The 17,144-nt window shown below is 32.6% G+C and overlaps 1 protein-coding gene across 4 annotated transcripts in view; it reads left to right on the forward strand.

The window, feature by feature from the left end:
- Positions 1 to 2,406: 2,406 nt before the first annotated feature.
- LOC129790039 (low-density lipoprotein receptor-related protein 2) overlaps positions 2,407 to 17,144 on the forward strand; it is a 46,814-nt gene continuing 32,076 nt past the window's right edge. The window contains exons 1-2 of one of the 4 annotated variants that reach the window (XM_055827213.1): positions 2,407 to 3,097; positions 6,075 to 6,562. In XM_055827213.1, coding sequence (XP_055683188.1) covers positions 6,406 to 6,562 — 157 coding nt within the window. In that variant the 5' untranslated portion in view covers positions 2,407 to 3,097; positions 6,075 to 6,405. The remainder of the gene's footprint in view (positions 3,098 to 6,074; positions 6,563 to 17,144) is intronic. The other 3 variants (XM_055827214.1, XM_055827215.1, XM_055827216.1) reach the window with 3 other exon arrangements.

Raw genomic sequence — 17,144 nt, forward strand, 5'->3', positions numbered from 1 at the left:
ACAGCTTTTGTGTACCGAGCAAAATCGAAAGTCGTCAGATCGGTCTCAAACTTGGTATGAGCACGAATTAGGGTCCCCACATTCCAAAAAACGTATGCGCCAAAAAAAAATTTTTCCGGCCGGCCGTCCGGCCGGCCGTCCGGCCGGAATCAATCGCTAAATTGCAAGAGAACGGTGATAGATAGAGACTTGCGGTAAACGGCAAAGTTTAAATATCGACCGGAAGACATCCGATTATGAGGTCAAATCCACCCCCCCACCCCCCCGTCCGCCATTTTGTATAACCTCAAAATTTTGTTTTCGCTATATCTCAGCCGCTATTATAGCTAGAGAGCTGAAATTTTGATATGTTGTAGGGGCCATCAATACCTTTCCAACGATACCTCATTTACGAAAATCGGTCAAGCCGTTTAGCCAATATGGCCGCCACAATTTTTCATCGAAAATCGACCATAACTCGAAAACGGCTTGATCGATTTTGATCAACCTGGGGTCAAATTAAAGATCTCAACAAACCCTACAACTCTCTAGAACATCCGAAGTTTCAAAAGTAACCGCTAGGGGGCCAAAAATCGAAAACAAAATTTTCGAATAGTTTTCGATGAATATCTCGAAAACGGCGACATAATTTTTTTTCATTTTTTGATATGTTGTAGCTGACCATATTATCTAGCTTCATGCCAAAAATGAAGAAAATCTATGGATCCGTTCTCGAGATATAGCCTTCCAAAGTTGGCATGTCACATCTCGGGTTCTACAAATCCGATCTTGATCAACTCAAGCGCAAATGAAAGGTTTCGTGAAACCCTACAAATGTCTAGAACATTGCAACTTCGAGAAATGACCGCAAGAGGCGCTAAAATCGAAAACAAAGTTTTCGAAAATTTCGAACTCGAATTTTTCGAAAATGGCGACATAAATTTTTTTCATTTTTCGATATGTTATAGCTGACTTCAAGACCTTTCAAACAAAAAAAAATTTATGAAAATCTATGGATCCGTTCTCGAGATATGGCCTTCCAAACATTTCTTAGGGTATGACTTTTCAACTTTTCCCGACTTTGCGCGTATTTAAATTAATTCGCGTTCTAGTTTGCTCTCACAAAATTGGTACACTGAAAGAAACACAGCTCCCGTAAGCTTGGTCAGCTTACCAGTACATTTTTTACTCATTTTTGCTTTAGGCGGTAATGGCCAAAATTTTCATTTTCAACCTTTTGCTTGTTCTTCGGCGTATTGCCTTTTTCATGCAATAGTGAGTTTCAGAGAGTCATGCAGAAAGTGCACTCGAAAGTCCAATCAAAAATCTATGAACTTGAACTCGGTTCAACTCAGGATATCCACCGATGTGTGGCAATAAAGCAATATGTTGATTTTCTTCTCTCTTTCCTCTCACTCACTCCACATTCAATGATTAAGAAGCTAAATTATTATTTTTATTATAAATTGAATGCGTAACATTTTTTTTCCAGTATTCGTGCCCCATTCAAAATTAAGTAGATGAGGAAATTTTTATTATTAACCAAAATATCATGAAATAAAAAGTTTTTTTTTTATTTATTTACCTGTTCAAAATTAAAATGATTTTTTGTGATCTATCATGAATCATACCGTTTTGTTCTTATGAGTTAAAAACAAAAGTAAACTTTTCGCCTTCGACTGTAAATAATTCTAAAGAAATTGAGGGATAGATGGACAGGACACCTTCTGAACTCTGTAAGTATGTAACAGTTTTAGAGATTACAAACGAGTGAGAATATTTACCAAAAGGATCAGTTTTTTCTATATAGTGAAACATTCCTACATTTAAGTGGTGCTTTGTTTTGATGGAGAGCGTGTGATGAATGAAAGAAATTAATCACGTCCACGTGAAAAGGATATCAATGAAGGTGTGAGATTATCTCTCCGTAGAGAGAGAAACAGAGTGAGAGAGACTCCTTGATTTGCAATGTGGGAGAGAAATGAGATAAAAAGGAATTTTCGAAAGAGTGGGAAAGAGAAGTAACATAAAATACTACGATGATTTGGATAAAATGGTGAATGAGTGTGTGAAGTGGAAAGGAAGTATCGTTGCTTTCAAAATAGAGAAGATGGGGGCAAGGTGGTGCAAGATGAACTGATAAAGGAAAAAGGTAAAGAAACATAAAAAGTTGTTAAAATCTTTTTTTATTATTTTGAAAATCTTTATATTAATTTGAATTATTACCAAAATCTCCATATAGTGGCTCAATTTAGCCCCAACTTTCCCTATACACGTACAAATTGTATGGAATGCTTCGTAATGGAGAGAAGCAGAGAGAGAGAAAATTGTCCGATGGACAGAGATACAATATAAGCAAATATTCCCAGTTTGAGTGAGAAGAAAAGTATAAGGGGGAAAACGGTGTTCAAATCCGCACACTAGTCAGCAGTTGCTCTTTGGAATTCGATGGGAGCGGTTGCTGAATCGTCGATATAGGCAGCATTAAGTGTACCCCCCCCCCACTTCGTGAGCAAAGAGAAAAAGAAGAAGAAACGGAAAGAAGTTGAAGACGTAGAGAAGGGAAAAATCTCTTTTATTTTTTCCTTTTAGTTGGACATTTTTTTCATATTCTTACCATCATTTAATTTCACGAATGAGATAGACTTTGTGCGGAGGCGGACAACACTAAGGTAGACTCCAGAAGTGAGATTTTATGTGAAGGAGATTAATACCTGGTGAAGAGTGTGTGCAATTCAGGTGTGGAAAAATTTTCTCTTTGCCAGTGTTTAAATCTTCCATCAGAGGCGGAAAAGGATTATAATATATTGACCAAATTTGCAATTAGACGCATTTTCTCAGGCATTCCTCTTGAGAAATACACCCAATGGTGTAAAACTAAAAATTGTGGATTTTTCGCATCTATCTTCTTTGCACAAGAGTGTGTGAAAAGTGGATGGAAAAGAGGTGGTGAAGTGTAGTTTAAGAGAGAGAAGCAATTTTTTGCTCCGCAGATCACAGAGAATCCTCGTGATCACCTGCTTGAGTGGGTGCTGTGGGGGAGAAAGGTGAAAAGCATTGATTAGGTGTTCCCTCCCCTCTTGAAAAAAAAAATCATCTTAAAAAGTGGTGCAAATTCGTAAGAAATATAGGCATAATATTACTCGTTTTTAGGGGGAGAAGAAGAAGAAGGGACCTGTGGAAAAGAAGTTGACGTGGACTTGTTGCTTCTTTTATCTTCTTTTTTTATTATATCCACACTCTTCTACGTCTCCAACCTTACCATCATTTTCTTGTGTGCTTCTTGTGCAAACTGTGTGTTGGGATTTTATAAACACAAATACACAAATCACACGAGAGTTTAATTGGAGAAATTTTCTACGATTTCTGCTGATATTTTATCCATCTCATGGATTTTTTTTACATCCACTGCTGCGGTCCAAAATGAAAGAACGTTATTCACTATACATACAGTAAGTCCCCCGCATACAACCAAAATTGGGTTTTAAATTATTGTAGGGGATCATTAAAGGTTCAAAATAAGCGTGGTCATTTCCCGGAAAAGCGCTGGGAAACCTACGAATTTTCCGATTTTCTGTTTAACCTATGTTGATTTATTTCTCAATTTATAGCAATCGTAGGATATTGCGATTGGTGTCAAATTAAAGCTATATCAATGCTTAATATTATATATTAAAACCATTTTCCAAAATGCACTAGAAGGTGAAAATTCGGAAAGATTTTCCGAACACGCATTTTTCTTTCGTCTCCCATTTCCACAATATTGCATGGGACCACCTGGATCATCCCTTATTTTGTAGTTTTTTTAATCCCCTTTCATTTGGTATAGCACTTGGTGGGGAAATCCACTGGGAAAACACGCTACAGAATGATTTTCCAAAGTTAAGCACGTTTTCGCGTTGGAAGAAAAGAGATAAACGATTTCTCCTCTTTGATGTTTCTAGAATGTTCCCCTAGAAAAAAATTGTCCATCTCTTTTTCTCCAATGCGAAAATGTGCTTAATTTTGGAAAATCATTCTGTAGCGTGTTTTCCCAGTGGATTTCCCCACCAAGTGCTATACCAAATGAAAGGGGATTAAAAAAACTACAAAATAAGGGATATTCCAGGTGGTCCCATGCAATATTGTGGAAATGGGAGGTGAAAGAAAAATGCGTGTTCGGAAAATCTTTCCGAATTTTCACCTTCTAGTGCATTTTGGAAAATGGTTTTAATATATAATATTAAGCATTAATATAGCTTTAATTTGACACCAATCGCAATATTCTACAATTGCTATAAATTGAGAAATAAATCAACATAGGTTAAACAGAAAATCGGAAAATTCGTAGGTTTCCCAGCGCTTTTCCGGGAAATGACCACGCTTATTTTGAACCTTTAATGATCCCCTACAATAATTTAAAACCCAATTTTGGTTACATGCGGGGGACTTATTGTATGTATAGTGAATAACGTTCTTTCTGAGCAGTGAAATGTAAATAAATTCACCTATTTATTGAACCAATATTTCATTATACATATTGTTTTTTTTTATCTCTCTTATTAATTGCTGCATTATGGAATTTTATGCTGCAATATCTCATTATTAAAGTAGACTGGAAGGATTTGTCGCGAAAAGGGGTGAAGAGGTGTCACATAATAATTCAATAGTATAAGTATTGCAAATCCTTAATTTATTTTAATGAATTTATACGGTATGGCAGAAAGGATTAGTTTCAATGCGAATGGTGCAAATATTCTATTATATAGGCAGATGTTTATTTAATATTTTCAAATAATTTGTCTTTTGGGCAATGTACATAACGCAGCATAAGAAATTTTGGTGGAATGATTATTGCATATCAAATCAAAATTCTCCTTCTATTCCTTCTTTTACACGGTAATCAAAATAAATTAATAGGTCTTTTTAAATAAAAATGTGACAGAACCTTAAATTGCAAGCTAAATACGTGTGCCCAGGAATGTTTTCAAATCGATCCACTTTGTGCAACAAATCCCTTTAATTTATCAATTACATTCGCTGCTGTGATACATTTTCCCATTGATTGAGGTATTTTGTGAACCACTAAACCACACACTAAATGAATTTCAATCATGCAAGTGGATTGCATTGTGAAATCTCTCTCGAGGGGATTTGTGTTTGAAAATTGCAAAGAAAAAGTTCCAATTGTGGGTTAATTTGATACGTATTGTGTGTCGTCTAAAAAAGTTTTAAAATTTTTCGGTGCACTTTGCGAATCCAGTTGCGGTGTTATTTGCTGGGAATGCAAATGAATAAAATAATAAATGTGTGCACGTCTCTAATATCCCAAGAGAGACACAAGTTAGTTGCTATAAAAGCTGTATGTGATCAAAGGTAATTGGGTTTTTTCCAAGTTGCTCAGGTGGGCACCTGGTGGCAGCACCCGCCAACAGGTATTGGAGGAGAGACGCTCCTCGATTGTGCACACATACACATACCACGAAATTTCCAGTGAAGATCACTTTAAAATGTATGCGAGAATTATCATTTTATATGAGGAGACGCAGATGATCGCGTGTGGTGGTACGGAATTGCCTGACTTAATGGGCACCTAAGTAATCACACCTAGATCACAGGGGATCTCTGGGAAGCCGGAGAAGAGGTAACAAGTCGAGAATGTGTGGGGATTACTTAGAGATCATCTGTCTCTGTGTGCCATCTTTTTCCAGTCTCTCTTGCAAGCAGACATTTGTATGTAATGTACCAACATACAAAATGTGAAGATCATTCTGCGGTTAGCGTTCATAGTAGTGTTGAAATACTTCACTACTCACACGCGCAGCACTAATGAATTGAAATAGGTCTCGAAACATGTTACAATTGAGTGCAATTTTCCCTGGAATTTTCATCACAGAGATCTTTACAAAAAAAAGCACACAAAAAAGATCAACTTGCATCCCCTTTTCGTGAGAAAATCCACCATCTTTCCATAAATCGATACATACCTATAGTTGATTTTTTTCCACATTCAATCTTCAATGTTATCTAACTCCTTAACTATTTATATATTTATGCAAAAGATGATTAATTGTTTTCTCACATATTTTTTCACTTCATCTTTTTTCCCATCACAGATCAAATTGAGTGTGAATACACAAGAAGATCCCAGTGAATAGTGTGTGCGGTTGTTCTAACTAAAGAGATATAAAGAAATCATATAACTACATAAGTGAACGTATATAGCATTTTATTTTCATTACTTGGCACTAGAAGTGTTAAAAGAATTCATCTCTAAAATAATCTTAGTGAAGGAGTTGTGTGAGAAGAGAAAGGAATTAAGTGAATTGAGTGGATAAGTGATGTTACCGGCGATTAACCATTTGGATTACTCAATTTGTTCCTGATTTGCCACGCACTCTTAATACACACGCCCTCGACGGTTTGTCCCCAGAGCTGATTGACGGAATGGAGGAGACGTCATTGAAGCGAATATCGCGATGGAAATGGAGAAAATTGCTTCACACGGCGGCTTTTGTCAATTGGACAGCTGTAGTTCTACTGCTGTTTTTTGGCAGTATTCAAGGACAATATGTATCCACAGAAACTGCACCAGGACAAACAGGTGAGTCTAAGAATATTGTTTTATCATTAAACACCTTAAGCACCCAAGATGATCATTTAAACAGAAACGAATGTTTATTTTTGGATCATCACAAATATTACCAACAATGTTGCTTATTTGCTTCTTATTAAGATGGAAATATTCTGGATTTGAAAAATTCCCAGAAATACATATGAGTCATATCATTTCTTGTCCCAAGTGATACGAAAAATTGTGTTTGTCGAAAAAATCTAATTAATATTGCATAATTTATGTAGGACAAATTATAAAAGTTTAAAAGTGCGGCCATAATAGTGCTGAAAGCACTAATAGAATGAGAAAACTTTATTCTTACAAAAAAAAAGATTTTTTTGCGCTATCTATGGGAAGGATAGGGAGAAAAGAATAAGGGTAAGAGAAAAAAAATGAAATGGTAATAGAAGAAAGTCAATTTTAAATGAAGTCAATATTGTGAAGTGGGATGATTGGGAAAATTGTGTGAATATAGAAAAGGATTGTGCCAATGTCATCGTGAAATTAAATAGAAAAGGATATCTCTTGTGTACTTTGTTGTGAATGAAAGCAGTGAGAAATAAGGTGAAAGAGTTCTATATGAGAAAGAGAGAAAAAGGCGGGAAAAAATGAGGAAATAATCTCTTCATTTAAATGCACTCAAGTAGAATCTTCCGGTATTCTGTGCTGTGGCGTCTTTTCTGATTCTTCGTTGCTTTGGGTTTTACTGAGGTTTACATATTGGGGGTGTGTGGGAAGCGTGGGGGGGGGGGGGTGAGAGATTTCCCGCGGGGGAAATAATTACAGTGGCGCTGACAATTCCATTGCGGTGTACGTGGGTGACGTTCCCCGAAGTTGGGTTGAATTGTGTGAAGCAATGAATTTTATGTTAGAAATTTCACTTCCCCCATCCAACTGTGTTCTTTCATACATTGAGAAGAAAGTATTGGATTCGGGAAATCCTTAAACATTTATGTATATAGTCACTGAAATTGGTTATCAGTGTTAAAATACACTAAAACAGCTATAATTACACCATACTGTATATAAAGATAATAAAGATAATAATTCAGACATTCTGTTTTGATTGTACTGTACATAGTAAAATAATATACACACATATATTACAGAGATTACGTATTGTTTTTCTAATAAAATTAAACAATAAAATCTTGTATTTCGTTTTCTAATATGTATTTCGATACGCGTAAAATAATATAAGGGATGTTGCGATAAGGCTGATTGAGGGACCGCGAACTTGAAATAAGGAGGGTGGCATTTTGAATAAAGCACCAAAGTGAAAGTTGCTTCCAAAGTAATTGTGGGATTTAAATGGAAAATGAAAGATCGCTAAAGATTTTTCTTGGTGACAGAGCGCAAAAGTTTTCTCATCTTCTCTCCTTTATCCTTTTCTACTTTCTTCTACACGCCATTGAACCATCTTGTGAACCATCCCCATCCATTGAAAATTTCTTCCGCTTTTCCTATCATTGAATCCATACAGAAATTATACGAGAAGGAGTAAAAGGAGCACGATAGATGAGGGAAAGAGATTCAATTAATAATAAGTCATTTGATTGTCTTCATCTCTTTTTCTATTATATCTATTATAATCCTCTTTCTGTCAAGGAATCACAACATTTAATCTTTTATCATCTTCCATTTAATTGAGACACTGTAATATATTGGTGTGAGAAAATGGGGAATTTTCTTAATTAATTAAAAAACGCGTTTTTTGCTTTTTCTTATCGTTAATATGGTATAAAACAGTGAATTGTTTTTCTTCGAATAACCATTTGGAGTTTCACTCACTTGTTCCAATTGAGTTGGATTTTGTAGTGGAAAAAATTATATATTATATTACAGAAGATTAAAGAAGATGTTTCAATGTTAATTACCTTCAAAAGAGTCCTCTATTCAAGGTAATTTTTTTTTTTAATTTTTCTCCGTCACCCATTTTGTGACATTTTGCGGTTATACAAGTTAATTTCTTTACATTCAGATTTATAAAAGAAGAAAAAATCATTTAACTTCAAAGGAGCTTTTTATGCATTAATTTTCCATTTAATCGAAAAGGGGATTTTGTGTGGATTTTTATCATTTTACTCTATCTGAACTGCACGTTTGAGGAAGGAAAATCTACCCATTTGTTGAATAATCTATAAAATGGAAAAGAAAATGAGGAAGAAAATTCCATTAGACTTTAAATCTCATTCATATACGAGAAAACTTCGCCAATGCTTATTTGAGTTGGTTTTTTGAAATTGCATTTCAAAGTCATAAAAAACATTTTTTTTGCATTTGAGGAAGAATGAAGCTCAAAGATCTATAGAAGGATATGAAGAAAAAGGTTTTTTTTCTATTTAAATAAAAATATAAAGTTCAAATATTTTTCTCTTTACTGTATACTTCATTTTTCATACATTAATTTTAATTTGTGAAGAACTAAAATTCTTTGCAATTTATTTATTTGATTGTAAATTTCCAATTTGCCTATATACACTTCATGTTATCCTTCATTGCAATATGTACATAATGTATGTATAGCTGATTATGCACTCTGTACCTCATTTCATTTCAATATACAAAAACATTTCTTGTTTAAATTCTTTGTCATGTCTATTGAAGAAAGTGCTTTTGTCACGTTTTCATGCGAAAATTGTGACATATTGACACGTTCCCCAAGAGAAGGTATAAGAATTTTGAATCTTATGATGATACCTTCTTCCAAATAAAGTCAGCTAATTCACGTTTTTTTTTTTGTAAGCAACATAAAAAGATGTTTAACAAAAAAGATATTTTTTTATCTCTCTTGACTTTTCATTTACTTCAATAACTTTCACTCTGAGGTGACAATTTCTTCTTATTCATTTCCTCATTTTATCCCACTTTATTCATTGTGATTCAGTGAGATTGAGAGCGAGAAAGAGCATGAATAATAAATTTACGTGTACCTATATGTATTTTTCATTAAAAAAAAAAGATATTCGCGGTTTAAAAAAGAGACTTCCAAGAGCCGATCAGTAGGTCAATATTTGACCTAGAAAATCAAAGCTATAAGCGCCGAGTCTTTTCCTCCTTCTTCTTTTCTCACTGTACGAATAAATTTTCAACAGCGGTCAGCAAAAATATTCAAACTTCTTTGTTACATTTTTTTTCGGACATATGTGACTTATTTCTTACACAATTCATACAGGCATATTCTAGGTCATAACTCTCTTTCGTCTCTCTTATCTAGTATATAACATACCCAGGTGAGAATTGGGAATAATTATTAATAATGGATAATTTGGAGATGCGTATTGTAAATGAAATGTAATTAATAAAATATATTCTCACACCCATAAGTCTATAAATTAGCTATCTAATTTAACAGAATACAGTAATAATTTTATTGAAGCATAAAAGGACATAAGGCATGTGGCACGCAAATAAATTTTATTAATTTATCAATTTGTTTATTCTATTTGAAATATCATCAAAGTATATGAATTAAAATGGTAAATATTCAGGAAATAGAACTATACCTATATTCCGATTTTATAATAAAAAAAGCAAACGATACATATTTGTGTATTAGCTCGTTCTGATCTTTCTGTGGGGAACCTTTTATACACAACATATCAAAGATTTGTAAAAATATGCGTTTTAACATGTAATATACATTGGTAGGTATATATTATACTTTCAAGATTGCGAGAAAAGTTGTCTGCAACTTTTTAGTTGTTTTTAGTTACAATGTCTGCTGTCGCATATGAATTTAATTTTTATCTAACCTGTAATTTCACTGGTTTAACGTCTTAATCTACCACAGAAGTTTTAAATATCTTTAAAGGAGTAGGTATTAAAAAAAATAAACTGAAAAGACTCTTGGTGTCCGAAAAAAAGATAATATTTAATTTTCATGAGCTTATGCGTGTTTTGGTGTTTAAATGAGTGAGAAGAGTAGGGAAAAAAAGAGAAAGACCATTCAGCGAACAGTGAATAATAATTAAATTGACGTGCAAAATGAAATAAAGTAGGTACAAAAAAAATGTTGGAGAAAAAAGAATTTTTTTTTATAAAAAGATAACCCACATAAATAATGCTGAAATGTGCAAACAATTGCCATTTAGTTTGTTGTTGCATTCTCATATATACATACATATTAGTGAAAGAGAAGTAGTAAGGGAACTACAAAAAAAGGTAGGACCGAGGTATAAAAAATGCAATTGCTAAACACTGTGTTTTTCTCTTGTACATTCTACAATATTAGTGTTTGCGGCATAAAATATGTGGAGTCGTGGTGGCAAAAAAATAGGGAAATTCCATACGTCAGTCCTTCCCTGTCTGTGTCAGTCTTGCCTTTTATGTGCTGTGTATCACAGTGTATGTATCACTAAATTCACTCTCAGAAATAATACTAAATTGTTGACAATGTGCAACAATTGCAAGAACAACCAACAATCTGGCGGCTAATATTTTTCTTACTTCATTTTTTTTCACCTCATATGAGTCTTTTGTAACACTATTCTCCCATAGATTGAGTTCTGTTGTGCTTTAATTTTTGCTAAAAAGGGGCGTTTGGTAATTTTATTTGGAGTGCTTGGGGAACGCCGTTTAGTTGTGCAAGAAGAGTCTCTTGTACATGGATTTAGGTGTTAAAGAAGATTTCTGGAGAGAAAAATTTATATGTGAGGATGGGAGCTAAACTGAAAAGAGCATTTCCAATTCACTCAAATGACCTTTAAATATTCGCCAATAGATTCAATTATCACGGCGCAACGTACCTCACGTTTTCCCTATATCTCCCGGGGCAATTAATTTTTTTTTCTTTATCCAATTTAAATAATCACTAATTCGTTTATAAGCTTCCATCACGCAGAAGCTTTAGCATCGGCATTATGATATTTTTTAACTATCACTATATATGATACATAAATACCTAGATATATCGACTATGTTGTGGACATTTTTTTCTCTATGTAATACGATTAGTTGGGAAAAAAATTGAAAAGGGTGAGATGAATGTTGTTAGTAAAATAAAACAACTCAAACTGATTGCAAAATAAAATGCAACCAGAGTTGCCAATGGCAAAATTTGAAGTAGCAGAAGAGAAATTGAGGCACTTTCCTCAAACCCACTTTAAATCTGCTGTAATTGACATCTCGTGTTCAAGTGCTCAGATGAATCAATTGATTTTCAATACAGGGAGAGGAAGACGCGGATGCTTTTAAGTACATAATTTCAGTATAGACATTATAGAGATCCATCAGCTTAATCTGTAGTCTTTTGACAATATTATAAACTTTTATTGAATAAGTTTTCTTGTTTTATAATCTGCTGAAGTCACTTTGTAAGTTTTTCTTAAGAAGTCTGCGCTTCTCTTAAAAGCAACCTGAATATAAAAACGCTTAATTATAAAATTCATTCTATTCTAGCGTCAGGTAGAAAAACTCGGAAATTGTTTGAAACACTGCATTTCATTTGCGAAGAGATGGCCACTGAACTTCTAATGAAAATTTAACAGATAAAAAACTCTGACTTTACATGTCTTCAAAATTTCAGAGAATTCCTTCAATAGATTCATGAGCAATGGAATGTTTTGAATGAACCACTTACTTCTTACTTTCAAGTTCACAAAACAACAGAATGTAATTAACAAATCTAAAATTAAATTCAATTCATTACTTCATTCATAAACCCATCGTGTATCCTCACGTATTTTTAAACCAATTAAAAGTATTACGTACAGTTTTAATAATCCACTGAAAGTAAACTTTTCCGCGTTCATTTGCTTGGTTTTTAAAACAACTTCCACCTAAGTGATAAAATTGCTTTTAAAATGGTGTTGATAACAATGAATATTTATAGAAGATTTTGCATTATAGTCTTTCTATTTGGAGGTCGTAGAATAGTTTTATAATAAACAAGTGTACAGCATAGATAAAGATATTCTAAATAAAAAGAATTGTATATTTGATTCAAAGAAATTGGCAATAAAGATTTTATATTATTCCTTATTTATCTACGTCAACTTGAATTTTATTCGCTTCTTGTTCACCTTACCGGCGTCAATTTATATATGTGCAAAATCACATATTCTATCTCCTTCAGCCCATTGTTTGTACTGCTGGGGCTTAATGATGATAATTGAAATGAAGTAGTTGTAGAAGTAGTAGCGACTAAGCATTTACAAAATGCTACACCGAGAGTGCCTTTTTGGGAGAATGGCTATGTGAGTATAAAAGTTAGGAGAACTGCTTCTAACAATTATAAGGGGTAGGTGGGTACAGACGATGATGAGAATTCTCGAGAATTTATTTTATTATACCTTACCATTTCACTGTGCTTATAACATATTTTATTCCATAAAGGTGTTAACATGTGTGTGTACACAACAATAAAAGGTACATTACATTTTATTTTATAAGATTGAAAAGGATAAGAGATGTGATCATGATGTAAATTTCTTTCGTAGGAAGGTACAAAGTTTTCCTTTTCCTTCTTTACTACTCCGCAAAGTGGGATAAAAATGCTGAAAATATTTCAATTCTTTATAGTTTTGAAGTGGGAAAATGCGCAAAATTTTCTACAAATTTTGAGAATCATTCAGTTTCTCCATGTTAAAATTCATTACTCAAGACATGATTTGTTGATTTTTAGACATCTTAGCGAACGTTGAAAATTCAATTTTGCTAATAGTTTCAAAATTGTTAAATTCTCTCTAGTCTTTCTTGTCTTTTAATTAATAACAATAATAATAATTAATTTCTCTATTTTTTTTTAAATTTAGTTATAGTGTGGTTTATTGATTTTAGTGATATTGCAGAAGCAAGCATTTATTTACGTATGTATATATGTATACACGTTCTGTACAGCACAAAAAGTTTTAATATATTATGGGTTTCTTTTGTGGGTTTACCATTCAAACTTGTGTAGATTGGGTGGGTCTATAAAAAACAATATTAGGCCAAGTTTTCTTCAAACCAAATAATTTACTCTATTGGGTATAGTATAGGAGACATATAAAGAACTATACGAGGAGTAGAGAACTACTCAGGGTAAAGTTGTGCGTTGAAACTTTTCTCCATCAAATCTTAATTTACAATTCAGAAAAGTTTTTTTGAGTAAAATTTATCTCAATTCTGCTTATTTCCTTCTCACAAAAAGAGACCACTGCATGGGATGGGTAAATGTTTTCTGTTTTGAAATTTAATTTAATTTAATTATTTAGCATAACATATACTTATATACTTAAGTTATTTAATTGCAAAAAGCCATTAGGAGGCAAGTTTTGCACTCAAAAGTCATGTTAGCAATATAGGAATGATGATACAAACTAAAGGGGAACTTCCTCATCCATTTGACGTGCGTCCTTTAAAATTACATTTTACGTACAAAGTCCATTTATTTTATAACTTCTCTATGAGGCAGTATCTAACTCCTCAGTGTGTATGCAAAATCGTGACTTCCCAGATTTAAAACATCATTTGTTAACCTTTAGCTGGGATGGTAATATGTATAGAAAAAAAATCATTCAATGAGAAAGAAGATCGAGTGATATCATCCTCTCGTTTCACTTTATTGATTTAAACAAAAGGTACTGTGTAACATTTAAATACATTCCTGACATAAAAATAATGTCGCTTCGTTGTCTATTCGAACTAATAAAAAAATACTTTTTATTTTTTTAAATCTACGAATCATAGATATTATGTTTAACAATTTTTTGTCATCATACGCGCCGTTATTTTTGATATAGGTACCAATCACAGGGATTTTAGCTAAAAAGATGTCTTTTGTTGTGCAAATTGATTTTTTCCATATATTAATTTCTTTGAATTCAACAAACGAAACGGGGAATTGAAAAATAAAAGAGCTTACAAAAAAGGTGTTTGATTGAGATGAACGAAAAACATTCCGCGACCGAGCTAGAAATTAAATTGATGAATTGAGGTACCTACATAATACCTTGTTGAATACTTTTCGTTTTATATTGCTGTCTGACAAACCAGCTATATAATGATGATCGCTATATACTATAAAGTGGGAGAATATAAATAATTTATAATAAAATTTATATTGAAGACCCATCCTCGACTGATGTATATTCAATACATTTTTTTCCGTGTGTGTGTGTGTGTGTGTAAAAAAAAGCTCAGAAGTAGAAAAAAAGACGAGCTTTGGCATTGAATTTTCTCTCTGTTATGCTCAGACACTGAAACGACTTGTTTGTTGGTGTTGAACGATGAAAAAATAAATATCGTGATTTTAATGTGAGTGTTGCAATTTTCAATGTCAATGACAATTAAGCATTATGGTGTTGCAAAAGAAAAGTTTTTCCTTGGCATTATAATTATTTTGTAGTGTGCTAATTATTAGGTCAAAGTAGAACTACCTAAGATTTCTTTAATAAGAGTGCTACTTCTCGATTATTCTATATACATATCTTCATTACATTATGGAAAGCTTTTAGACAACTAAAAGCGATTATGGAATGTTTTTTAAGAAAGACATTTTAGAATTTATATCTTCATATTTCATTGTCATTGAAAGACTTTAACAAAAGTTAATTACAATGAAATGCCTAAGAAATCCATTGTCAGAGCTATTAAACTGATTTATTAGGTATCCACAAGTAAGAACTCAACTGCGAATGACTTCGCGCTCTCCTTTGCTTTTATTTTTATTTTACTGATCATATACACTCACAGAATCGTTCTAAACAAGTAGAATCTTACAAAGCAGGTTATACACAATTTTGGGTGTTTCTTTTTTTTCATATATCAAATATGGGGGATTTTAGTCACAAGATCATTTTATGGGAAATCCCCCAGAGATGTCTTTCTTAGAAGATGTTTTTGCGGTAAGGTGCCACGAAAGAAAGAGACAAGAATGTAAAAAGATAATAAAAATAGCGTGAAACGACCGGTTTCTCAATATTTGCTGACGTTAATTTCCACCTTTTAAAATCAAATGAATTCAAATAAAGAACCTCATGCAAATATCTAAATGCACACACATGAGAATATTAAAAAACAACATACGCTAAGGAATTCTTCATTTCGGTGAAGAAAAATATTTGATGGTCTTATATGAATTTTCTGTGAGCTTTACTATATTTGCAAAAAAAATATAACTTACCAAAAATCTTACTATGTTGCGTGTACCTATTTCATAAAGAATATTTTATTTCCTCTAAAACTGACTCAAACACATAACTTTATGTAAACTATGAGGAAGATATTACTTACCTTCATTTTAACTACATACACTTAGGTACTCACCTCTACTAAATTGAAAATTATGTGAGAGGCATGATAAGCAGTCTTATACGTGTTTGCCATCCCAAGATTAATATGCCACTAAATGCTGCAAACATTAAGAAATAATGAGTCATATTGAATGCGAAATCTGTCGATTAAAAAGAAATATATGAAAATAATAGATAAAGACATGTAGTTAGATGAAAAGCAAAAACAAATTCAGGTGTATAAATATTTTCAATTTAAAAGAAAAAATGACTAAAAGAAATATTTAAATAATGATTTACGATTAGTAGGTACATAGAGCGCTTAGAGCATTACCCGCATTGCCAGATGAAGCACCTTCTTTTAATATATAGAGATAATTAATAACAAGCATTGACGTAATTAATTACCTTATCTTATTACAAACTACTTAAAATAATAATTTTGACATTTATTTTGTTCTTCAATAAATAATTACATAAATTTTTAATGTGGTTTAATTGCCCATTTCATTAATTCTCAATCAATTAATTCTTTTATTTATCAATGTATAAAATTAGTTAGTAATTACTCATGAAGCTTGATTTTTCAATTTACCTTTCAATTTTAGTTTTTAACAAGCATTCATATTTTTTTTAAGATTGAAAAGTTTTCAAAGTAGTTAATGAATTATGCGATTTTGATTTGTGTACAATTTCATTTTAATTTCTACGATGATTTATAGTAGGAAAGGTGTGACAAGCATACGAAATTTCAGACATATTTCTAGAAATTCTAAATAAGCAAGTTGACAAAGAATTCATAACATTTCTACAGAAGCATTTTGTAACATTATAGAAAATACAGGTAGTGCGTAGAATAACTTCCTTATACGTTGTTGACAAAGCGGAATGGTTTGATTTATGGCGGAATCTTAACACTCTGTTCAACTTCCAAGTATCTCGAATCTCCTACGCCTTCCATCTTCATTTTATTGCTTGTTTATTAATTGTCATCGTGAACTTTCCAAGTTATTCAAATACATGGCAAAAGCTGCCGGGTACTGGGTGCTAAATGGCAAAAATATTTCCATAGTTTAAATAAGTGAGAAACAGAGATGAAAATATTATCTTTCACAGCTCTAAAAGAGATTCCTAAAAAGTTAATGTTTAATTCAATACCATAATACGAAAAAAAAATCTGAAATTAGGTGATTTTTTAATGTGAACTTTATGTTTTTATGGGTTCCATCTCGTGAAAAATTCTTCTGGGGGGGGGGGGTTCGGCAACTTTTTTAGTGAAATCTCTGGGATTTGCTTTATTATTAAGTATTTTTCTTTACGACGTGCTATATTTTTGTGTTTCATTTGAAATCTTA

Source organism: Lutzomyia longipalpis, chromosome 2 (assembly GCF_024334085.1).
Source record: "Lutzomyia longipalpis isolate SR_M1_2022 chromosome 2, ASM2433408v1".
NCBI lineage: Eukaryota > Metazoa > Arthropoda > Insecta > Diptera > Psychodidae > Lutzomyia > Lutzomyia longipalpis.